General features: G+C 36.4%; 2 protein-coding genes across 4 annotated transcripts; one reads left to right on the forward strand and one right to left on the reverse strand.

Annotated features, from left to right (window-relative positions):
- Nucleotides 1-180: 180 nt before the first annotated feature.
- On the reverse strand, nt 181-6719 carry LOC120629269 (phosphoribosyl pyrophosphate synthase-associated protein 2). 3 transcript variants are annotated; one of them, XM_039898159.1, is made up of 7 exons: nt 6530-6719; nt 6279-6392; nt 6068-6187; nt 5257-5545; nt 4364-4533; nt 3686-3800; nt 2454-2759 (listed from the first exon to the last, which is right to left on the reverse strand). In XM_039898159.1, the coding sequence occupies exons 2-7, from the start codon at nt 6353-6355 to the stop codon at nt 2454-2456; spliced, it is 1077 nt and encodes a 358-aa protein (XP_039754093.1). In that variant the 5' UTR covers nt 6356-6392; nt 6530-6719. The 3 variants fall into 3 exon arrangements, with proteins under 3 accessions (XP_039754092.1, XP_039754093.1, XP_039754091.1); XM_039898157.1 differs by having other exon boundaries at nt 6504-6719; XM_039898158.1 differs by lacking the exon at nt 6530-6719 and having other exon boundaries at nt 181-2759.
- Nucleotides 6720-7099: 380 nt separating this feature from the next.
- Nucleotides 7100-23516, forward strand: LOC120629381 (WD repeat-containing protein 3). Its single transcript, XM_039898311.1, has 16 exons — nt 7100-7370; nt 8190-8399; nt 8798-8995; nt 9538-9711; nt 10608-10804; nt 12222-12439; nt 13120-13240; nt 14681-14882; nt 15705-15794; nt 16457-16594; nt 18060-18329; nt 18692-18856; nt 19479-19544; nt 20300-20460; nt 21423-21645; nt 23327-23516. Exons 1-16 carry the CDS (start codon nt 7200-7202, stop codon nt 23489-23491), a joined length of 2769 nt encoding a protein of 922 aa, XP_039754245.1. The 5' UTR covers nt 7100-7199; the 3' UTR covers nt 23492-23516.
- Nucleotides 23517-25544: the final 2028 nt, after the last annotated feature.

The raw sequence follows: 25544 nt of genomic DNA on the forward strand, positions 1-25544 counted from the left end.
GCTAATTTGATCAGATTAATAGGCAGCAAGAGTGTTCTAGGCTTCTCAAGTCTGCATGGATGGCGGTTGACTTAGTTTCAGAAATAGGTGTAGTTGTGGTATCAACAGTATGAAGCCCTATTAATGGGGCCAATAAAAGAGCATATGCCACAAAATATTTAATGAAATAATATACCTACATATCAATAACAATATATATTCAAGTAATTATTTAAGACTAAAATTTATACATTATCTTACGTTTTATAAAAGCTTTGGACTTTAGTAAACATATTTGTAGTTTTTGATTCACATTACAAGATACAAAATCACAGTACGTTGTCTCTTTTGTCATTAGTAGACCAATTCTATAACACAATAAAAAAAAGAACAATAAATGAGTCAGATATGAGGCGCGATATACTTCTATACAAATGAAAATAAATCAAAGTTATCTCTATAATCAGATAATCTGAACTATCTTTAACGCCAATGAATAAATCTTATTTTACCAGCTCACTCATAATTGATTTGTTAATTGGAAAGATTGTCCAGAACCTAAAAAGTTATGAGGGTGCAATTCAACAGTAAACTAAATTATATTAGGTATAAAAATATTTGTATTCTTTCCATTCTTCATAGGTTGCTTAGGAAAAGGATAGCATTATTTTTAAACCTAGTTATTTAGTTTCGTTTCGAGTTTAGTGCACAGCCGAATAAGCGCCATTATTTAATTGCAATAATAGTTTTAGTCATAACTAAATGGTACAATGTATTGACTAATTTATTCTTAATTATGCAAATATAATTAATCAGAAGTAATAAATACATAATAATACATGAAAAAAACTTACCCATTTTACTGGTAATACTTCTTAATCAAAAAAAACTAAATTGACTGCACTAAATATGTACTTTCCCTATCTAAAGAGGAATCCGTGAAATGGATAGCACGCTTTTTAGTTCATTTAACTTATTTTAGTTTTGTGTGGAATGAAATAAGGGCGCGCACCCACCCGCAATTTTGATCGAGACTTGTTGTCTATGTAAAAACGTGCAAGTATGGTTGCGAAGCGAGAACCACACTCTTGAGCGCACGACTCGGGGGTTCTTCCCTATAGAAGACAGACTTAGCCAATTAACACACATCATTACTTAAATGTACCCTGCCCTTTAAAGAAATAAAACAGGGGAAATGAGAAGTTAGCCCCGTTTGGCATTATATATTTTTTGGATAATATTATCATCTGTGCGCCCATGCTAGGAATGGATAAAACTGTGAAGAAAATCCCATGCAAGCCGTACTGCGGCAAAGTTAGACATATGTCCAAGTGTAGGGATCGCGTATCTTTGTGGAGACGTTTTATTTGACGTCTTGATGAAAATTGCTCGTCCGTGCGCGCCCTTATTGTCCCCGAATGGAAATTACAAAGTGAGAGAAATTAATACTAACAGTTTCCCATACTTCAGATAATACTATAAAATACTCTTAAATACTAATTATACTTTCACGTTACAACAAAGAACCACAGTTTGCAATGTAGCTGTGACTATACAGTTCTCGTCACAAAAGTTGAACCTGCAGTCAACTTGAGGCATCATGGCTACCAAATGTCACCAAAAAATAGAGCGTGAGATTGCAAGAATTGCAAGACTATAGTGCTACTGTAATTTATTTTTTTATTTTATTCCAGTACAGTGCTTTTGACTGTAATCTCACCTGGGAAAGTTATGATGCAGTCTAGAAGTAAAGAGATTAGAGGGCTATCCTGATAAGGGTATGGAAGTTATATTAAACTTAAAGTTCTAATATACAATTGTATCGAAACGCGAAACCGCTTACACCACTGAGCCGTGGCCGGAGCCTCCCACCAGAGAATCTAATTTAGGAAATTGTACCTAATCGCATTTGTCATTAAGTCGTAGTTTCCATACCACCGAATTTAATTTCAAAAAGTTTTTACAAAGAACACCAGTTGTAATAACAATATAAACGTTATAAGAACAGAAAGATATTTCCGTTGTTAAATCAGAATAACGTTAAGTCGTTATATGAGGTGCTGTGAGGTGACGGTAGAGTAGAATACAGTTGTCAACACCCCTCATCTACCCTCGGGTGTTTTAAGAGGGAATATAACAGCAGAATCTACAGCAATTACCAACCTAACATCCCTTAACAATTATTCATTGTAAAGTCAACATCTCCTGAGGATGCTCCGGTTTCGGAGCGAAATGTAGATTGCCAAAAATCTGTTTGGTGTGGAGTATAAGGATTGAAGAAATTATATATTACACCATAGAGTTTCTTCTGCTTTTCGCGGAATATAGAATATAGAATATATGAAAATTAAGCTTAATTTTCATAATTACCAACCCATCTGCCCAACTTGGTGATTATGGGCATACCCTCCTGTTATGTTATAGGCTTCTATTTATGGGATGCATTAATTCAACTTTTGTAACACACACTTCACTTAATCCTCTAGTGTGACGTTTTTGAACAGATAAGACATTGATTCTTTGTTGTGTATGCGTCTGATTGCCTCGCTTAACAGTACTGATATGTCTATGGTCTTGATCTTGTTGCATTGCATCTTCTGGAGCTCGTGCGGGACCGTGTTGGTGACAACGACCTCATCGATGGAGGAATCCTCAATGAGCCTTGGGGCGTCTGATGAGAGCAGCCCGTGCGTCGCTAGCACGTAGATTTTGTACGCTCCACATTCTTTAAGTACCTCCGCTGCGGCCACAAATGATTGTACGTCGTCGATCATGTCATCCTAAAATAAAATAATCACGATCAACAATTATGGGTCAATTGCTGGACAGTAAACACATTTTTTTTAAATTTGCACTCATGACAGAATAGAGCTTGAGTTTGATCTCAACTGTTGGTACATGAGGAAGATACTCAGAGAGGGTATTAACGGTTGACTGTTAACTGTACCCTGATTAACAGTTACGTCCTTAGGGTCACAATAGATCACAAGCAGTTGAGATAACATCAGGAATCAAGCAAACCTGAGCTGCAAGCACAAGAAGATCCCATGGCGTGCTCTTCAAAGAATTGGTACTAAAATGTTGTATATATTTCAGCCCAACCTAGGTATCAAGTCTCTCATGATCTGTAGGTGAACATGCCAACCACTAGATAAACGAAGATCTTGCACAGGGCCAAAGGCTGCGAGGGGCAGCTCAAGCAGAAATTTAATAGAATACTCTTTAAAGCATATATGCATAGTTCCTGTGGGATGGAAGATTGAAGCGTGAAGACTAAAGCGTGACTCTGTCATAACTCTAACCACTCCGCACATAAACGATTTTTCATTTGATCTAAAATGATTTTTTTTATTGTTTCACTTTTGTTTTAATTATTAATAATCATAATTATATATGTATGTATATATATATATTTAAATATACATTATTGACATAGATTCTACATTGTGATTAAACTTAGAATTTTTATACTTATTTAATAATTTTATTATACACCTGTGGGTATACTGTTTTGAATGCTTTTCTAGGCCTTGTCAACTTCCTTTCTATGTTGAAACAGTGAACAAAAAAATTGAATTCTATTCTATACTATTCTTAGTCAGGAATAACAATTTCTAAACAGGTTAACAATGTTATCGGCCCAGGACGCTGAAACTTAAAATACTCCACTGCACACAGCATTATATTATGTATAAATATTACATACCACCATAATAGCGATTCGGCCGCCCACGTCCCCGACTACATTAATCGGCGGCTTCTCTTTGGCGGGGTGTACTGGTACTCCCACTGACACATCCATTGTTCTGGACCTGTCCACACTGCAATAATCACAGAATTATTTTAGCCTACCTTACTTATATTATAAATTGGAAAGTGTGTTTGCTTATTCTGTATATTATAATGATTTATGTAATTATTTTCTCGGGGAAGATTTATTTGATGCCCGCACAAAATGCTTGGATACCTCAGGGGGAAATACATTATTATCATAAATGGTAACAGCTTCATATTTTATGATTTGCTATCATAAATTGGAACAGCTACATATTGAAATAGCTATCATAAATTGCATCATTTAGTGATGCAATTTATGATAGCTATACTTGTGATTTGTTATCATAAATTCTAATAGTCAGATTTATGACATGCTATCTGTCATATTTTATTATAACGGTTGCATTTATTATTTGTCATAATTAATTCTAACAATCAAATTTATAGTTGTTTGTTATCATAATTTATTCATAAATTGTAATATTTACATTTTATTAATAATTGTCATGATCATTCGTAATACAATCAAACTTATGATGAAAGAAAAACAAACCAACACATTTCTTTTTATGTTTATTAGTTAAGTAATCTATCATAAATAATTTACCTGGGCATGCATGGCGGGGAGTAACGGCCATCCACTTCATCACTCTCAGCTTCCTTCTGTTCTCCATGTATGACTGCAATGGCAAGCCTAAGCCTCTCCGCATAAGACGTGGCCTTCTTGGCAGAACCAGGGTTCCGAGCCACTATTACAGAGTTACGGTAGTCCGGGATCTATTAGCAATAACAAAATGTACTTTTCTTCAAAATTATCATTTACTGTAACATTTTAATTGCGTTAAATTAAATTGCTTGCAGAACATTCGGTGAAAATGTAATATAACTTTGTATATACAATATAGATTTATTGTTGAAGATAATGAGAAACGTGTTCTACATAAATGATTTAGGTTATATTCTTGACCCCAGATGGCGCCGGGCTAACTTGTGAATCTAAACCATCCTGGGTGCCACCCAACCATATACCAAAAAATTCATTCAAATTGGTCCAGCCAGCTAGGAGTTCAGTGACATACACACACACACAGCAAGCATTTAAAAATCAACTAACCCATCCCCATGAACCAGTTAATTAATAACTTTGAAATATATTCTTATGAAATGAACAAATATTATTTTATGACACGTAATTACAACTCTTAAAAGTGTGTCTCTTAATATTATATTAATTCTTGCAGTTCAAAATCACCTCTTGAATTTTATTATCTAACATTGATCATATTCAAGTACCTTATATAAATAACAATAACATCTATTTACTGAATAAAAAACTTACAACTGAAAATAAAAACAAAACACTTAATAATTTATACTCAAATAAAAAGATTTTTAGATATTTCAAGTACTTACAAAACAAATTTTAATGAAAAAATAAAATACTCAATATGAGTAAATAATGAATAACTCCTTAGATATTCAATTAAATAGATAACTCACACTTTCCTGAATGTACTGCAACAAGAAGGGGGATGCCCTCAGGTTATCGACAGGACAGTCAAAGAAACCTTGTATCTCTTTCTGATGCAAGTCCATTGTTATAATGTGTGTGAGACCGGACTTGCACATCATTTTTGCCAGTAGTTTCGTCACAATGCATCCACGTTTCCTCATTTTACATTGCTTGCTGTATGGTAAATATGGAATGACCCCAACTATGGAGCGAGCCGATGATGTTTTACAAGCATAAGCCATAATCAATAATTCCATTATGTTGTTGTTGACGTCCCTGTAAGTGATAAAAATGGAATGTTTAGTGTTTGAACAGAAAAACATTTTCATATATACAAATTTTCTTTAGATAGTCATAATTATGTTCTAGCTATGCTGCACTGTATGATTTCATGTTATCTATGGGCCCAAGCAAAGGTATAGCCGAGAGCCTTCATTATCTCTAAACAGGCTTTCTTGTACAAAAGATTTGTCAATCAGCACAAGTTATTTCTAAGATTAATGTTTTTAAACATGTATTTGAACCCTTCAGAGCTCAATAAGAATAAGAACAGAATTCACAAGAACATTCATAGGAGAAACATTCATTTGCAAATCATGAATTTTGTAACACATGTTATTGATAATGCCAGAGATTGGCATAAACTCTAACATGTGCATTTTAAGTTAATAAGTATCACTTCCTCTAACAGTGAATGAAAACATCTCAAATGAGGTGCTATCCTCCTAGGTACATCTTCTTTAATAAGAACAACCTCTTCAATAATAAAGCTCAAAGTATTTCATGTCAAGGACTTACTTTGTTCCAGTCTGTACTATATAAATATTTTTGCCTCGGATAGAATCCGCTATTTCGACCATGGTCTCCCTGTTTGTTTTGTGATAGACCGAACATCCTCCTTTTCTTACTCCTAAGCGACTGCAAGAAAAAGCATTCGTCATTCAATATATTGAAGGTCTTACAGGTTAAACTAATTAACCTATTCCTGAAACATTGTAAATGTATTTACTTAGCAACGAGGTCGGCCAATTCGGGGTGCGAATTACCACTCAAAATTACGACGTCTGACGTGGAATTGTACTCCATATTGCACTTTCGAGAGCGATTCGTGGATCCCACCAGCCTGCGAAACCACACAACATTTCCATTTAAACAACCTCATCAAAGATTGGAGTAAACAAATAAGGTGTAAGATCAAAGAAGGCACGTTGCTTCAACAAGAAAAACAATAAACCTGGTTTTGTTGAGTAACATAATAACCTGATGGTTGTCCTTAATTACGGCGTATGATAAAATGTACTTAAATATCAGGTTATTTCTTTAGCACACGGTGTCAAAGAAAAGAAGATAACACCGTATCCGCTGTAATACAAACAATTTTAGCGATAGGTACGTTTATTACTAAAATAAATAAAGCAACGAAAATCGGCAATAAGCGGTCGTGAACCGAACCAGAGTTGCCACATTAACAATTCTAAAATGTTTTATGTAAAAAAAGTAAGTAGATGCAATAAAATTTTCATTTTCTAAAAAAAAATCGAGATTTTCTCTCTTTTAATGTAGTAATCATCAAAATCCACCATAATGTTATTTTTCATATTTATTTTGCAGTGTAAAAATCAATTAAAATGGTTTAACTCCCATTGTGGTAGATTTTTTTTCATGGAATATCAACTCTATTTTCAGGAAAATATAAAAAAAAATTAAATTAGTTTTGGATGAATGCGTTGCTAAGGAAAAATACATAGTTGCATTTTCATTATTTTGAGGGTATTTATTTTTCTCTGTGTCAATGTGGCAAATTCGAGTCAAACTGTCATAAGTATCAGGCAGGCTAAGAACTTGTCAAATAATCAAAACAAAACAACATGTGTAATGTACGGTAACAAATTTAAGGTTAAATATTTAATTTTGCTTTCTTCTAATAAAAATGGGACTTACGAAGCAATATCTACGATACGCCCCAAGTGGCATTTTCAACGTTATAGCGAGCCCAGACTGCAACAGTACCCATGTTACTCTGAATGGTGTTAGCGGAAGATATATTGCCGTTGGTGCATGTGAACATGTTATTATTTGGGATATGAGATTAGGAGAAAAGGTATAATAATTTTTTATTACAATGAATTGACCCTGCGGTTATCTATAGTCATGTTAACTGCTAGACGAATGAGGAAATGATCTTTTACATTATAATGTTCCTCATCCTCAGCATATCATGGTCTCACTGCTGACTTACAGACCATGATATCCACAACCACCACCAGCTGCCTCTCTCTCAGAAGAGAGCGACTTAGGATACTGAGCCACTACACTGCTCCAATGTGGGTTGGTTGCTTAAAAATACTATCACATGTTAGTAGTAGTAGTAAGCTGGACCTATGGCTCAATACTCTCCCAGGCCCAGGGGTGGGCACTTTGGAATGGACAGACAGAAAACTGACAGACAGTAATACCTAACAATTATTGGCCTGACTTGATGCAATTTTCTATGTTTTTTCTTTTACCACCAATGGTTGGCTGGAAGAAATCGCTATGTAGCGATAAGGCCACCAAATTGTACTCTCTTGATATATTTATATCTCTGTAACTACTTTTTTTCTTAGGTGTACAATAAAAGTGTATTCATTCATTCACTCAAACCCACAACCTAGTAATAAGTAGTCAAAATAGCTAATCACTAGATCATGAGGAATTACAATCTCATCTTAAAAATACTAATATTTAAAGCAAATATAACTGAACTTTTAAACGACTTTGGCTGCCATTTAGTGCAGTGGCAGCTTACACCCTGAATAACACTAGCTACAGTTTATCCCAAAAAATGAAAAACAAATGAGAAGTTTCCACAAAACAAATGAATAGTGTGTGTTTAGAATCTGTAATATAAAGATTAATCTATTTATATTTTGTGTTTCAGGCTCAAGTGATACCTGGTGAGAATGTAGTGGTATCACAAATAGCAGCTAGTCCCACTGGGAACCACATGGCAGTGGGCTACGTCGATGGAAATATAAATGTGTTTGAACTGCTCAACAATGACATTGTGTGTGTATTTGCTGGCCACAAGTCTGCTATTACCTGCTTACAGTATGATGAAATGGGCCACAGAATTGTTTCTGGATCTAAGGTATAGAGAATTAATTTTCCATTCTCTTTTATCCTTTATCGAACAAATAACATATTATTACCGAAAATTTATTATCACACGGATTATCCAAATTATAGAAGTAGAAGCCAAGAAAGTGCAGTCAATAAATCTCCTTTTTAGAGAGATTGTGCTGAATAAATTAATTGAATTTGAAGAATGCACATTATTGTACAATTGATGACAGGCTGACCAATTTTTTCAACTTCAATTTGAAAATGGCACCTATTAATGTTTATGATGAATTAATAAATGAGTCTAATATCAAATGAAGCAATCAATTTAGGGTTTGTTTAAGTAGTAAATGTCCAAATATACCAGTTTTAATCAATTTTTACACTCAAAATATAATTTTTTAATTAAATTGTACTTTATTCTAGGATACTGAAGTTATTCTCTGGGATGTGGTATCTGAAACTGGTATTGCCCGTTTCAGTGGGCACAAGGGGGTAGTAACCAGTGCTCTTTTCATTAATGGCAAGAACTGCATTGTGAGCTCCTCAAAAGACACTTTTATAAAGTTTTGGGACATTGAAACAAAGCACTGCTTTAAAACTCTTGGTGGTCATCAAATGGAGGTAATTATCCACATCCTTATTCTTTATCAAATTCAATGTGCACTACCTAACCAACAGTTCATTGCAATTGTGTTTATAGAAATATTTTTTTGCTAGTCTTTGTGCAGCTGTGTCACAGCTTGTGCCCACAATTTGAAATAGAGAAGATTGAAGATTAGAGATAAAACTTACTATTAAAACCATATTATGGTGTTATTAGTTTCATAATAAATATATTTTACTTTTTGCACATATCTGCCTAAGCAACAAGTACCTATATGTTTTAATTATATAGGTTTTAGAGCGGGAGCCGTTACAAATTTCTTAACTTGTAAGTGCGCTGCTTGCTTTAAAAGGTTGGGAACCCCTGAGCTAATCTTTCTATAACCAAATACCAAAGACAAGCCTGGCTAGAAGTAAGTAAGTTCTATTTGAAAAGAGTTAGTGAACTTAACTATGGGCCCTATTAATGTTTGAAGCTTCTCACTCTGCTATACAATAGATTCTGCACCCATAGGGTTAATCCATGTTATGTTAAGAAGTTCATCTTCCTGTTAATACAGGTATGGTCAGCAGTGCTACTAAAAGAAGAAAGATATTTAGTAACAGGCAGTATGGATCAACAGCTACGAGTATGGAAGTTAAATTGGAATGACAAAATTAAAGATGAGGACAAACTTGTGCAACAACTCGAAATTGTCAAATTAGAAGACACAGACTCTACTGAGGACAGCTCAGTAAGTAACCATATTCATCATCATCATCATAACCTTAACCTTAACCCATTGAAGTCCACTGCTGGACATAGGTCTTTTGTAGAGAGTTCCACAATCCACTGTCCTGGGCTGCTTGTTTCAAGTAAAGTAACTATTTTATAATATTAAAATACAATGTGTAAATGAAAACCGAAATATACTTCACAGGCTTTATAGGTACATTAGGTACTGTCTCTTAGACTCATCTGTGAAACCGAAAACCTAATAGTTTCAAAGTAAACCATAGTTTTAAGTTTTTAGTAAAAGAAATCAGATACAGCCCTAACATCACATGAAAACTTAAAGTCAAGTGACTCCTGTCACTTTATTAGGTACTATGCGCGTTTCGGTCTCTTAAGTTCAATAGGGTTGTCATAAGTAAACACTTAGAATGTTTTAGAAATCGTTTGTATGGAAAAATAAATATGCTTCTTTCGATCTAATATTTTTACAGGGTGATTCCTTATGTAATATCCTTCAATATGATTTCGTTATTCTGTTAAACGTTGTCCAGTTTGTCTCTACGTAAATAAGACTTGTCCTTTGAATGAAATAGGACCCAAGTGTTCAATTTATTTTATTAAAATTAAGGGTATGGCATTTATATCAAATCCATATAATTAAAAATTGACAGCACATCTTTTTCGTTAGGGTGGTACAAAAACCACTGCCGAAGCCTCTGACTGGACCAGACCAGAGAAAATACAGAAATTACAGTGTTCTGCGAGCGTCATCAAAATAATCTAGCTCAAACGCGTCCTTATCGTGATTGGTGTTCGCTGGGTGAAATCTTGAACGCGTAGGACGCCGTGTTTTGGCCTTGCCTTAAGAAGCTGAGCTACTGATAAAATATCTCATCAATTCATTTGTATATGCAGATGTTGCAATGCCACCAAGTTGGCACCCTGATCCGCGGCGGTAGAGGTAGAGTGGTCGGACTGTCGACCGACCCTGGGCAACGAGTGCTAGCATGCTACGGTACTGATTCCTTATTGGAGCTGTTCTCCTTCTGTTCGGACGAAGAGGCCAGTGCCAGGATGAATAAACGAGTGAAGAAGCAAAGGAAAAAGCTGACGTAAGAAATATTTGCTAAATTAAGTTTTTTTTTTTTTTAAGATTTAAAAAAAAATATTTTGTTTTATCCATTAAAAGCTATGTCAAAGATAAATGTATACTGATCGGTATAGCAGTTTAATTGGGTTAAGTTAACACAGTTACAATCATTACAAAAATTAAGCTTGAATTGTTTTACTCCACGAAAAGCAAAGAATCTGTATGGTATGATTTATGATTTCTTCAATCTTTATACTCCATACCAAACAGTTATTCGGCAATGTACACTCTACGCACGTTTCGCTCCGACACCGAAGCATCCGGATATGTGGACTTTACAATGAATCTACGTATGAGTAAAGTCTACATCACAACAGTTAATTTATTATGTATTCTTAAGGATCTCCAATTTATTTTTTGAAAAATAAATTATAGCCTGTGATACTCAAGCTTTCAGTGTGAATCTTGTAAAACCGGTCCAGTACTTGCAGAGCCTATTTGGTACAAACAAACCAAAATATACTTCCTCATTATTATATTGGACTTTTCTATGGGACTATTGCCTGAAAATAAATAATAATTATTATTATATTAGTATAGATATTTACGAGTAAATGAAAAGCGAAATAATACTTCAGTGGCTTTAGTCCTACATTATTTACTGTCTCTGATACTTATCTGTGAAAACGAAACGCTATTAGTTTTTGAGTAAACCATTGCCGTAGTTTTTACTCAAAGAAATCAGATGCACCCTTAACATCACATGCAAAACTAAAATCAAGTGACTTCTGTCACTTTTTTAAGTACTTTGTTCGTGTCGGTCTTTTATCTTCATTAGGGTTGTCATAAATAAACACTTTGAATGTTTGAATTAGTTTGTATGGAAAAATAAATATGTATGTTTCTTTCGATTTAAAGTTTTTACAGGGTCATTCCTTATGTTATATAGTTTTACACCCATCAACAGTATTTCGTAATTCCGTTACACGTTGTATATTGCTCAGGTACTTTTTAGCAAGATTCAGAGCAGGATGCAAGTTTTTTTCTTTTTTTTTATTCCACTACAAGTTAGCCCTTGACTGCAATCTCACCTGGTGGTAAGTGATGATGCAGTCTAAGATGGTAGCGGGCTAACCTGTCAGGGAGTATGGCACCTAGTAATACCCTTAATCGGTTTCTACGCGACATCGCACCGGAACACTAAATCGCTTAGTGGCACGTCTTTGTCGGTAGAGTGGTAACTAGTAGTGGCTAGAGCCTCCCACCAGACCAGACCAGAGAAAATTTCAGAAATTATAAATAACCAAACAGCCTCTGCCGGGAATCGAGTCCGGGACCTCCTATTTAAATTCACAGCGCTCACCGCTGCGCCAGGAAGGTCGTCAAAGTGCTTTGCGATTGCCCATTTTATTGTAAAATAAGTAACATTATTGCTACAGAAAACAGAAAGAAGCACAAACAGATGAAGGACCAACTGAGGTATCAGAGATCCTCACGCTTTCAGACGAAGTTCGGCGACTAAGTTCCGTGAAGCTATCGGCAAAACTGAAATCGGCCAATGTGTTGATGGGGACTACGGGCGAACTTCGTGTCGGGGTCACATTGGCTACAAATACTTTAGAATTGCATAGCTTGGATATGTCTGAGGGGAATGAAGGTTGGTACAAACACTATGCAGTGTCATACAAGTGTATACCGATTTCGGAGATAAAATGCTCATAATATAAGTATTCGAACTGTCAAAATCCTCAAACTAAATAAACTGCAATTTTGATGGTTGCATTTATTAAAAACCATGGTCAATTCTAACAAGAATTTCCAAAATAAAAAAATAAAATTAACCCTCCAAAATTTATGTTTTAGGCTGTGCATTGATTTTCCTGTCTGTCAGGGCTTCGAATTTTATATTTTTACATAGATCAAACGAATTTCATCAAGGTCGGCGAAGGTTGAGCCAAACATAGATAACAAACAAATAGACACTCAAATGCAACAACACAACCAATCAGTTTTAATATAATTATTTTGCAAAAAATAAGGTAGGGCCTTCCTTCGGCACAACAACCCTTTGTGGGTCTTATGCCCGCTTTCATAAACCCTAGGCATCGCATAAATCGAATGCCTTATCTTATAGGCGATGTCTATAGAGAAAATACGTTTCACCAACGCTTACGTGATAACTATTGGTAAACGGTTGATGTATGCCTAGGAATCTTCTTAGATTAGGCGTTACTTATTTACGCATTGCCTTGCTACTTAAAATCTTTCACTTAAATTTATCTTTCCCCTAATATCAATACATAAGAAGGATATAACAAAAAAGTTTTTTGTTTTTAGTAAAATGTCTCAAACAAATCACGATGCCCGGTCATCAGAAAGAGCCGAGATGCGTTGCTATAAGCTCCGATAACCTGGCCGTGCTTACGGCTTCTGCTGACTCCATCAAATTGTGGAACAGGTCAGTATAGCACCTCCTTTTTTTTCTCGCTGGGAAATGCGTTTACGCATCCCTTTCGCAAATAAGTTAGTATAGTATCCTTGGCACAACGCAACCCCAAATCGGATTCTACGCGACATCATTCCGGAACGCTAAATCGCTTAGCGTCTTATCGTCGTCGTCACGTCTTTGCTGGTAGCGTGGTAATTAGCTACGGCCGAAGCCTCCCACCAGACCAGACCAGAGAAAATTCGGAATTAATAAATAATAAAATCTCTCCAGCCGGGACTCGAACTGGGAACCTCCAACTTAAAACCATAGCGCTCACCGCTGCGCCAGGGTGGTCGTCATAATAATTTAAATTATGTGCGTCAAACATTACAAATACAAATCATTCATATACTTACACATCATTTATATATCAATTTTTAATCTTACCACGGGAACTATTTGAGAGAACGGTATAGAAATTATACCGTTCTCTCAAACAGTTCCCGTCCTTTTCCATAACATAGGTGACATGCTGCCCGCGGCTTAGCTCGTAAACAATTTTCTAGTTTCCCTCGGGGACTACTTGAGGAATCGGCATAAAAGGATAGCCTATGTTCTTTCCCATGTCAACGGTGCATGAAAAAGAACACATACAGGCCGAATTTCATCCCAATCCGTTCAGCCGTTCACTTTCACATTTATAATATCAGTAGGATGCAATATCACTTGTTTTTACGGATACTGCATGCTGAAGAGTTTTCTGTTATGTTTTTGAAGGAGTGTGAAGTCTACTAATCCGCGCTTGACCAGCGTGTTGAAATACAGCCGTAAACCATTGTCCGTAAACAATTCTCATTTTGAGAGGACACTCGCGCTCTAATTAAATAATAATCCGTGTTTTCGTGCTATAAATTACGTGAGGTTTTTTTTTAAATTTGCTGTCGCTACCGACTGAGATGTCGTAAGATTTTATTCAACCCCCTCTCCCATCCCCCACTCTCACGTGAGATTTTTCAAAATGTGGGTTTCTTACTGAAACGCGTTGGATTGTTATTGTAAAAAGAAAAAAAAAATTGCTTCGTGCTTTTCAGTGGCGTGCACTCCATACATGCACAAAAGCTAACATTGATATATAACTCATTTTTTTTTAGTTTATGCAATTTTCCTGGTGTATGCATGCCCTGGTAAGAAACCGAATTCACGCCACTGGTGCTTTTATTTACGACTAGTTCTAGTAACTGTAACTGCGTGATTTTTCCGAGACCCCCCCCCCCCCTTCTCCATCGTAAGATTAGATGAGATTTGACTCGACCCCTCGCCCTAATATTTTTTCTTCCTAACTCGTGGTCACGAAAACACGGATTATTCTGATTTTATTATACACTTCTGTGACAAGACACTGCATTGAGTCGAGACAAACCTAGCGGATATAAAACAAAAGCATCACGTTTCTTTTAAAAAAAAATTTAGAACAAGCCAGTCCTGCCTCCGTACAATCCCAGTGACGTGCGGTAGACCAACGAGCGCATGTTTCGCGCCAGGGGACAGGCACGCGCTAGTTGGCTGCTCAGACGGTTCCTTGCTCCTGGTGGATGTCGCCGCGGCGTGCGTGCTGGAGCAAGTGCCCGCACATACCACGAACTGCACCAGTGTTGGCCTTACTCCGGATCTGGTGAGTTAGTTCACCAATGCATATTTCAATCCCTCTAAATATATTCAATATATTTTGTGCCATAATAAATAAATAATAATAATAAATATACTACGACACACATCGCCATCTAGCCCCAAAGTAAGCGTAGCTTGTGTTATGGGTACTAAGATGACTGATGAATAATTCTACTATAATATAAATACATATAAACACAAAGGCACTGAAAAACTTACATGTTCATCAAAGAAACATTTTCCAGTTGTGGGAATCGAACCCACGGCCTGTTGCCACTGGCCATGTTGTGAATGATGGCAGATCAGAATACAGTTTTCACCACCGCTTTCCGCGGATGTCGTACGAGGTGACTGAGGAAATATTAAAAAAAAAATACGAAATATTAACCTTCTGAAACCATATTACCTAAGTTGCAGCCGACTCATATCGAAGATTAGGATTTTTAATGCGTAATACTAGGGAGTTTCACATTCCTATGTTATGCTCTAGTCCGGAGCAAACTAGAAACAAGTAGTTAAGTCTGGCACTCCTAAGAAAATAACGAAACACGGGCAGCAGCGTCCTTCGTGCTACTACTACCTTCGACTGCGAAAACCCATTGTTCGCCCTGCGGGGTGAGAGGCCTCTAGTCCTTTAGTGGACTTTTAAAGGTTAAAAGTCCACTACTGAAGGCGAAAGACGATGAAATTAATTTTGACAACTCTCCTACTCACCTTGATAGATGTCAATAAAACTATATGTTCTTAATTCCAGCTGTTTAACATGTGCGTTGAGTACAAGATTGTTTTCATTTATTTTTGTTATTTATCCATGAGTATTTTTCAGCGTGGATGTTATTCTGGCGGTGGTGACAAAACTGTTAAGTTATGGCAGTTTGAACTCATTGCAGATCCTACTGGAGACTCCAAAGCGAAGGTAACATATTGTTGTGTATTGAGCATGGTTTGTTTTTTGTGTCCATTCAAAAAGCTTTATGTTTATCTTCCGTACCGTAGTCGGATTTTTTTAGAAGTCCGGTGTATGACCTTTTTAAATATTGCATATTTTTGTTCAACATCTCCTGAGGATGCTCCTGTTTTGGAGCGAAACGTGCGTAGAGGGTATATTGCCAAACATCTGTTTGGTGTGGAGTATAAAGGTTGAAGAAAATATAAATTACACCATACAGAGTCTCCTGTTTTTCGCGGATTATAGCAAATTAATTTAATTCTATAAAAAAAATTAATCGGCATTCTAATACATATAACACAACGGGTCACACAACCTATATTATGAAAATTAAGCTTAATTCGCTATAACTTTGACTTAACAATTATTCATTGTAAAGTCAACATCTCCTGAGGATGCTCCGGTTTCGGAGCGAAACGTGCGTAGAGGGTACATTGGCGAGGATCTGTTTGGTGTGGAGTATACGGATTGTAGTAATTATAAATTACACCATACAGATTCTCCTGCTGTTCGCAGAGTATAGCAAATTAAGCTTTCATAATATTTTCATAATATTATATTTAATTAATATATTTCAGAATGACATCTATTATTTTAGCCCAAAATCTTCACATACTCAATGTTTTTAGGTATTATCTCTTCTGCACATAAGAACGCTCGAGCTTGAAGAATCAGTGACCGCTGTGCGAGTGAGTCAGAACAATAAGTTCATTGCAGTGGCATTGCTAGACTCCACTGTTAAAATATTCTTCATAGACACGTTTAAGGTAAGTTTATTAATTTTAAATTCAAAAATTAATTTATTTTAAGTAGGAATACTTTATAAGCACTTTTGAAATGTCAAGCATATTGGATAAAGGCATGCGTTACTTTGCGGAATTCAATAATATATTATGAAAATTAAACTTAAATTTCATAATATAAGTATGACTGCGTTTGTAGTGACTCTAATACCAGTTCGAAAGACTGTCGACAAGACACTGGGAAGTTGCTCTTTTCCAGCATTTACAATTTGCAATTTAACATTTTTGGAGCGATTATAGCCTAATGGTTAGGACTTCGGTCTTCGACTTCACTTTCGGGGGACATTTCTAAGTTATGTGCGCCTAAAACAATTAAAATATCACTTGCTTGAACGTTGATAGAAACCATGGTGAGTAAACCTGCATGCCTGGGAGTTCTCCATAATGTTCTCAAAGGCGCGTTAAGTCCACCAATCTGAACTGGGCCAGCGTGGTGGACTACGGCCTTGACCCTTCTTATTGTGTGCACTTTTGAAACGTCAAGTCTGTCCGTGTGTAGTGACTCTACCACCGGTTCGGAAGGCAGATTCTACCGAGAAGAAGCCGGCAAGAAACTCAGCAGTTGCTCTTTTCCAACATCAAAAATTTACATTTTATATTTTAACATTCATTTTTCTATCTTGTGAGAGATGAAAGCGGAGCCCGATGCTTCCAAGCAACCTTGTCATTAGGAAATTCATCAAGTTTTTTAGCACTTTGTTTAAATTTATGACTTTTTACTATTATTCAATCCGACAGAGGACATCATCTTTCGCAGGTGATATGCAGACACAAATTTGAAGGTATCCCGCGGGATCTTTAAAAAAACGGGAAACTGCTAGTTTTATATAATACTCGTTAAAAAAAGTTTTCTTATTATCGGATTATAAACCGCAACAAACAAATAAGCAAACACACACGCTTTTGCATTAAATTTTCTTTTTATTCTTCTTGTGAGAGGCTTCGGCCGTGGCTACACAGTCCTGGTTATGGATTTAGTATAACTGTCATACCCCTAACTGGTTAGCCCGTTACTATCTTATACTGCATCAGCAGGTGATTGCAATCAAGGGCTAACTTATTAAAAAAAAAAATATAAAGTTAGTATTGGTTATATTTTATTTTGCTTTGGTGACTCATTGCAAAGCGGCCTTATTGCGTGTTGTAATAAGACCGCCTTTGTCAGTTGCGTGCACTTCATAGATGCACAAAAGTATAGTACAAGTAAGTAAAGTATATAGTATAAGTAAGTAAAGTAGTATAGGAGGAGAATTTTTGCCGTTTCATGCAATTTTCCTGCTGTATGCATACCCTGGTAAGAAACCCAGTGCACGCCACTGGCCTTTGTATGCATACAATGTCCTTTAGTTTTAACTTCTTACTTTTCCTTGATGTTTTCCGTGCAATAAAGTGGTTCTTCTTATCAAAAGCGTCTCCTTATTTTCCACAGTTTTATCTTTCTCTGTACGGACACAAGTTGCCAGTCCTAAGTCTCGACATCAGCTACGACTCGAACATCATCGCTACGGGCTCAGCCGATCGCAATGTGAAGATCTGGGGCATGGACTTCGGAGACTGTCACAAGTCTATATTCGCTCACAACGACTCCGTGACGTCACTCCAGTTCGTACCGAGCACGCATCACTTTTTCACTGCCTCTAAAGACGGGAAGGTCAAACAATGGGATGCGGACACTTACGATAATATTATTACATTGAATGTTAGTTTTTTTTTTAGTTTCTTTTTATATTTTGTATCACTCATGCGGGGAAAGTAGTATCTTGACGCTCGCTGTTGCGGTTGAAAAAGAACCGTTTGCCCATTTTAAAATTTGAGTGCGACAAGAATAATTTGAGTGCGACAAGTAAACAAGTGCGACATCGATTGCCCACGAAAGCGAAGTTGAACGCACGAGAGAAGCGAGTGCGGTCACTCGCTTGAGTGACTTGACAACTTGTCGCACTAGTTGCACAATATACTATTGTACTAACCTTATCTTAGTTTTAAATGTTTTAGATAACATAGTGCAAGTAAAACAAACTGTTGTTTATTTCGCACTTAATTTTGCATGTTTTTTTAAAGGGCCACGCGGGCGAATGCGTAGGATTGTCCGTTGGTGCGGGAGGACTGCACGTGGCAACGTGCGGAACTGATTTCGGCGTGCGGATGTTTTCGCGTACGGAGGAATCTCTCGTATTGGGAGATGCCGATGAAACTGAAGAAGGTCTCGCTACTGGGGAACAACATGTGAGTTAACAGTATATAAATAAACTATTTTTACATGCTATCCGTGCAGAGGTTACTTCGCGAAAGTTAGACATGAAGACGTCTTATTTCACATTTCAAAGTCGTAGTTTTAGGTTTCCTAAATAATAAAATCAATAAAGTTTTTATTTAAGGTATATATATTTTTTGTGCGTTAATGATATATGCTAATAATTTTTATTTTATTAGTTGTGTCAATTTTATCCCGCGTGATCTGGTACTTGTCTCTATCCCTTAATAACTATAATAATTATTATTTAATCTATAATTAAATGTGCCCATGAAAACTTTACCCCAAGCTGTTCAATCGAGTGTCTTTACTCCGTGTCACGCGATCAAAGTTACTGATAAAACAAGTTCGGACTGTGTGCTATCAAAAACTGGAACTAAAAATAAAATTATCATTAAAACTAATTTTTGTAGGCACAAAATAAGTAGTCCAATATAAACATAAATCGTACTGGTTGCGTCTTCAAATCCAAGAATCAGGCAAATATGCACGGTGTTATTTTAAATTTCTTCTATCTTTATACGGCACACCATCTTCTAAAATGCACTTATTAGAATCCTAAGGAGATGTTGATTTTACAATTGCTGTTTTCAGGCACCCGTTCCAGGTCTGCCAGGACTCAACATGCCCACAAAGAAAACTATTGGAGCAGAAAAAGCTGTAAGAATTTTATTTTTCATTTATACACATGCCACAGGTTTGCATGTGCGCTAATTCGAAGCGTGATAATACGTAACTTTCATTCTTGCGAGAGAAGCCGGAGCCTTGCCCAGTCGATTATGACAGCTGCCACTAGGTTCTAGTATATACAACGTGTAAATGATAACCAAAATAATAGTTCAGAGGCTTTAAAGGTACATTGTTTACTGTCTCTGAGACTTATCTGAGTTACCGAAATACTAAAGTTTTTGAGTAAACCATTGCCATAGTTTTATTTAAAGATATCAGATAGAGTCCTAACATCACATGCAAAAGTAAAATCACGCGTCGCGTAGCGTATGTACTATGCACGTGTCGGTCTTTTATCTTGAATAGGGTTGTCACAAGTAAAGAATTAGAATGTTTTGAATTAGTTTTTATGGAAGAATAAATATGCTTCTTTTGATTTAATATTTTTACAGGGTGATGGAATGGATGGATCCTAATAAAATATACTTTTTTTTTTTATTAACGATAGGCCAGCGCTTGACGACAATCATGCCCGTTAGAAAGCAATGATGAGGTCTAGGTTGGAGCACGCTTGCCTAGAAAAAGCATATTCACTCTAGCCTTGAAGGTACTCAAATTATACGTGGCAGGAAACTTACGCATCCTTCAACAGTATTTCGTAATTCTTTCACACGTTGTATAATTAGAGAAACAGAATAAACTATACGTTGATCCAATTATATTTTGTTTCATACTCGTTTTTACAGGCGGATTCGATCATAGAGTGTCTGTCAATGGGTGCGGAGTATCAGAAGGAAGTGAGCGAAGCGCGCGGACAATTTGTCCAGCCGCCCATACTGATGGCCGCTTACAACTGTAACACTGCCGAGGATTTCCTCTTCGAAACCGTGAAAAAGATACGGTCTAGGTAACTACGGTTTTCTATCATACGCTCCTCACTGCATACAGTTTTCAAAAACATAAATTTTCCACACTTTAATTTTCAACGTTCTTTTAATAAAAAGGAGGCGAATCGTTTTTGTATGGGGAATAGGCCCACCAAAAATTATGACGTATATTAATGAATCGCATGTTGATTCATACCATATAATATCTTTATTACAATGGTATGATTACCCTTACGTCGACTAACCGGAGTACTGAGAATACGACACGAAACAATGTAAACCTAAAAACCTTACTAGTGATTTTCCCGTAACTCGGTTTCACCGTTAGACAATTAATTTTTTTATCAGTTGTTTTCAACTTTGTACTATAGAATTAGCGACACTAAAACGAATACCTAGTACCATTACGTCCATACCATTAAGTCAATTTTGCTATAAAGGTACAGTGTTTCGTCACGCGAAAATAATTCCACTGTAGCGAGCGTTCAATTGTCATATTAAGGATATTTTAGGTTACGTTAGGTCTTTTGTACGGAGTCCCCATTGCGTGTTGAGTGCCTTAGACCCTGTATCGAGCCTCTAGTAAGATGTAGTTTCTGACATATACGTCACCACTGGCAATATGCTATGATCGAAAATTTAAATATGCTATGTTAAAAAAATGCGTAAAAACACATCTAATACAGCGAGGTTACTATACGTTTGATGAATTCCTTAATGACAAGGTAGATCGGAAGCAGCCAGCTTCGCTCTTATCTCCCGCAAGATAGAAAAATGATTGTAACCGGTGGTAGAGTCACTACAAACATACATACTTGACGTTTCAAAAGTCCTTATAGGCCTACTTGAAATAAATGAATTTTGAATTTCGAAATCTTCAAGCAGTTAAGCATATAGGGATTTTGGACGTAAATATGTCCCGCAGTTTTCCGAACCGAAACCGAATTCTCTTCCAGGTTTATGATAAAAAAATATGTTTCAGTGAACTGGAAGAAGCACTTCTACTGCTGCCCTTCAGTACGGCGTGCGATATCGTCCGGATGTTGCCAACGTTACTCGATCGCTCGGACCACGCAGAGTTGCTTTGCCGTCTTGCGCTATTCCTCCTCAAAGTCCACCACGCGCCGCTCATAGCGAACCATGGGCTTCTCAAGCATCTCATACAGATACAAGCCAAAGCTACGATGAGACTTAACGAACAGCGAGTGAGTAATTTAATATTTCAGACTCGCGTTGATGTTATTTATTTCTAATATTTTCGTTATTCTTGCCGTGTTAGGGAATATTTTGTGGCGCAGTGGGCAGCGACCCTACTTTCTTAGTGGCCGTGCATTCGATTCCTACAACTGGTAAAACCTACTCTACATAATCTACTTTGTTTCTGCAAAAAAAATTACGTACCTATTCGTTGCCTTAATAAATGCTTCGTGAAAAATGGTCAAATATTGGAATGGTTAACATTTTGGGATGATTGATCGTTATTGTCACAAAAAAGTGATTTGTTTAAAAAATCGTGGACGTGGAACTAATTTCGAAAATAACAAACTACTATCTTTTATAATTGATCACTTCATACACCTCTGCCAACCAGTGGCGTTCCAAATTTGACTCATTATGACCTCTTTAGCGCAGTTAATAAAATAAATAATAAAATCATTTATTCGCACGATTATTAAAAGTTATTAAAAGTTCTTGGTGTACTAACTAAAATAAAAAAATTGATTATGATCAAGACGCGAAATACGATAGGAAATTACATATATTGTTGGAAATTAACAAAAGTATTTTTAAAGCACCGAGAAAAATTTATTTAAATCGTAACAACCAGCCGCGTTCCAAACATTCCTTTTATTAGGAAAAAATATACAATACCAAATTTATTAAAATCCAGGCGTATCCAACAACCCAACGAGTTTTGTATACCGATTTGTTAAATACTTCTACGGTTTTTGGGATACATGCGCAAACAATATGACTTACGACACCTACAGCCGTAGTGCTTGTATGTATACTCATTGTCTATACACTACTGAGAAAAGGTTAAAAAATAGTGTTTATTTTCTCATTGCTATCAAGTATGAATTACATTTTGTAATAGTCGAGAGAGATATTTATTGTAAGGCAAGCCCGGCCTTTCGGCTTCTATGGCAGTACCGCCACTGCTGCCAACGTCCTTGGTAATCTGGGCGGCCTGCTAAGCGTCTCGAATGAGTTAAGTTGGCTGGAGCCAGCAACAACAACGGGGAAGGTATACGCACAATAAGCTAACAGCTTACATGCGTAAAACGGCCCAGTCAGACGAAGAAGACAACCGTTGCAATAGCAAGTTTATCTAAATAAGATAATTATATAATAATAATATAATAATAAATAATAAATATACTACGACAATACACACATCGCCATCTAGCCCCAAAGCAAGCGTAGCTTGTGTTATGGGTACTGAGATAGCTGATGAATATTTTTTTTATGAATATAATACACATAAATACTTATAATATACAGATAAACACCCAGCCACTGAATAATATTCATGTTCATCACACAAACACTCTCCAGTTGTGGGAATCGAACCCACGGCCTTGGACTCAGGAAACAGGGTCGCTGTCCACTGCGCCAATCGGCCGTCAAATATACAACGTGTAACCGAAATAATGTTGAAGGATGCATAAGTATATTTCATTAAATTTTAATCGAGAGAAGCATATTTATTTTTCCATGCAACCGAATTCAAAACAATCTAAGTGTTTACTTATACAATACAATACAACTCTATTGAAGATAAAAGACCGACACGCGATACGCTACGGGACACGTACGTAATAAAGTGACAGGAGTCATATGATTTTACACATACAGTTTATTTATGAACAATGTTTTTTGCAGGATATGGTGGGATACAACATGCACGCATTACAATGGATGCGAAGAGACATCGAATCGGCCGACAGCGAGCAACTGTTCCACGACGCAACTGTCGCGCGACGGTCGCGTGACAAACGCGCACGGACGCGACAGGCGGCCAAACGACCCATCGTCAATGTTACATAGTTTAAATATATGAATTAAAACTGAATTACAATGTTTTTTTTTCACTTAAAACCTTGGGCATTTCAATTTTCTTTAGGTAAAAGTTTTCAGTCGCTATTGAGCCGACGTAGTCTGAATTTTTGTAGTGACAACCACATTTTACGGCATTTTCATAACTGTAAATTGACTGTTGCCGATTTATCCCAAATGAAGCCCGCAAGAATCAATATTCCAAATATTCCAAATCTTCGAAATATTTAACAATGAATGTTGCCGAAGGGACCAATATAAAAATCCAAACCAGTTCACTGTTCAACTGACTTTTATTAAATGATGGCCAAAGAGTTTCACAGTTCCAGAGCTCTATAAAAAGTTGTCTGAAAATAAGATTAGGATACCAGCAGTGGCGTGCATAGAGGGAAGGTACAGGATATGCAAATGATATAAAATGAAGAAATTCTCCAGTACGAGTTATACGTAACTCAAGGATAAGCATTGTAAGTTATAAAAAGCCTACTCCTAAGTATTTATAGCTCGTACTGGAGACTTCATTTTATATCATCTGCATACCTTCTATGCACGCCACTGGATACAGGTAAATACCAGATCGAGTTGATCAAAAATAAACAACAAATATAGCTGCTATATTTTTATTTGTAAAAAAATATTCTACTCACTACATAGCCAATATATCAGTTAAAATTTAATAATTTAAGTATCCATCCCTGCGTAAGTCACATTATTTATCATATATACAACAATAATTAATGTTTCACAATGAGTATTCCCGACGCGCGACATCTCGCGATCAAATACGCGTCACTGATTTGCGCCGCACCGTTCAAAAATCGCTCAAACCTCTATGACAATACCATAAACAGCTTCGTATAAGAATTTGCACTCGTGGATTAATTTTCGATATACTGTAACGTCAAAGCAAAATGGACTTTTTGATACTCGTTTTAGAATCGCTAATTCTGTAATGCTTCTTTTGATTTTCCAACAGCACTTACTCTAATAGTGCAGACAAATTTGAGCTTTAAACAAGATTTATAAGTTACATTTTACTCCGACGTTACAGAAAATCGAAAGTCGAAACCGAACATATATTCGGACATAAAAATATCTTACTAAGGCTACTTTAAGTACGCATGAAAAATATTTGATTAAGTTAATATTTGTCGTCACAAAATCAAGGTACGAGCATGGAACTATGTACTTAACGCCAGTAATTACTTCCATGGGTACGAATGTATGATATTTTAACTACAAAGGTGAATCGCGCCACTTGTCTTATTTAGAAATAACGCCTGGATAGTTGACTGCTCATTTGAAAGTTCGAAACAATTTAGCTTTTTTACTTAGGTTATTACCTAAGTAAGAAAGCTTATAAAAAGCTTAAAATTTTGAGTACTACTGGTGTACCAAAAGGGATTCGTTTACCAGGTTTACAGAAAACGTTTTCATTTGCCATGTTATTTTCGTTGGCATACATTTATTAGGATTGGGGGACCGGCATCGGAGGTGGTAGACAGTGCACTTCACATTTCCACTGAAATTATAACGTGGTCAATCAGAATACTGAATGGATGACGTGTACGATCTATAACGTCAGATGTCAAACACCCGATTGGTCTATTTCTGCCTCCACTCAATACGATACGTTTAACTTCACATTTCCTAAGAGACGAGTTGTGCTAGAGCGGTGCGACGTACTTCAGCGACATACTTAACGGATAATTTATGCTGAAACTTACTTTGAAATTACTATACAATATATATTATGACGTTAACAATCAACAAATATAATGGTCCTTTAGAGCTAGAGCACATGCAGGAGAGTGGTAGTACGTGAAGAAACCAGTAGTAAGTTCGAAAACAACGAACATATTGATGCAGCAGGTTCGCTACTGAACTTAGTATTTTTGATTCCATTCAAAGTAGAGATAGTTGCAAATAACCATAACAGTCCTGTTTCACTCAGTTACGATTTCGGCCCTAAAGTAAGGAGTTTTAATGGAAATTTAATGTATAATGAGCCGTTCGGTATGGTGTTAAAGTTGAATTTGCCTTG

This window comes from Pararge aegeria, chromosome 14 (assembly GCF_905163445.1).
Source record: "Pararge aegeria chromosome 14, ilParAegt1.1, whole genome shotgun sequence".
NCBI lineage: Eukaryota > Metazoa > Arthropoda > Insecta > Lepidoptera > Nymphalidae > Pararge > Pararge aegeria.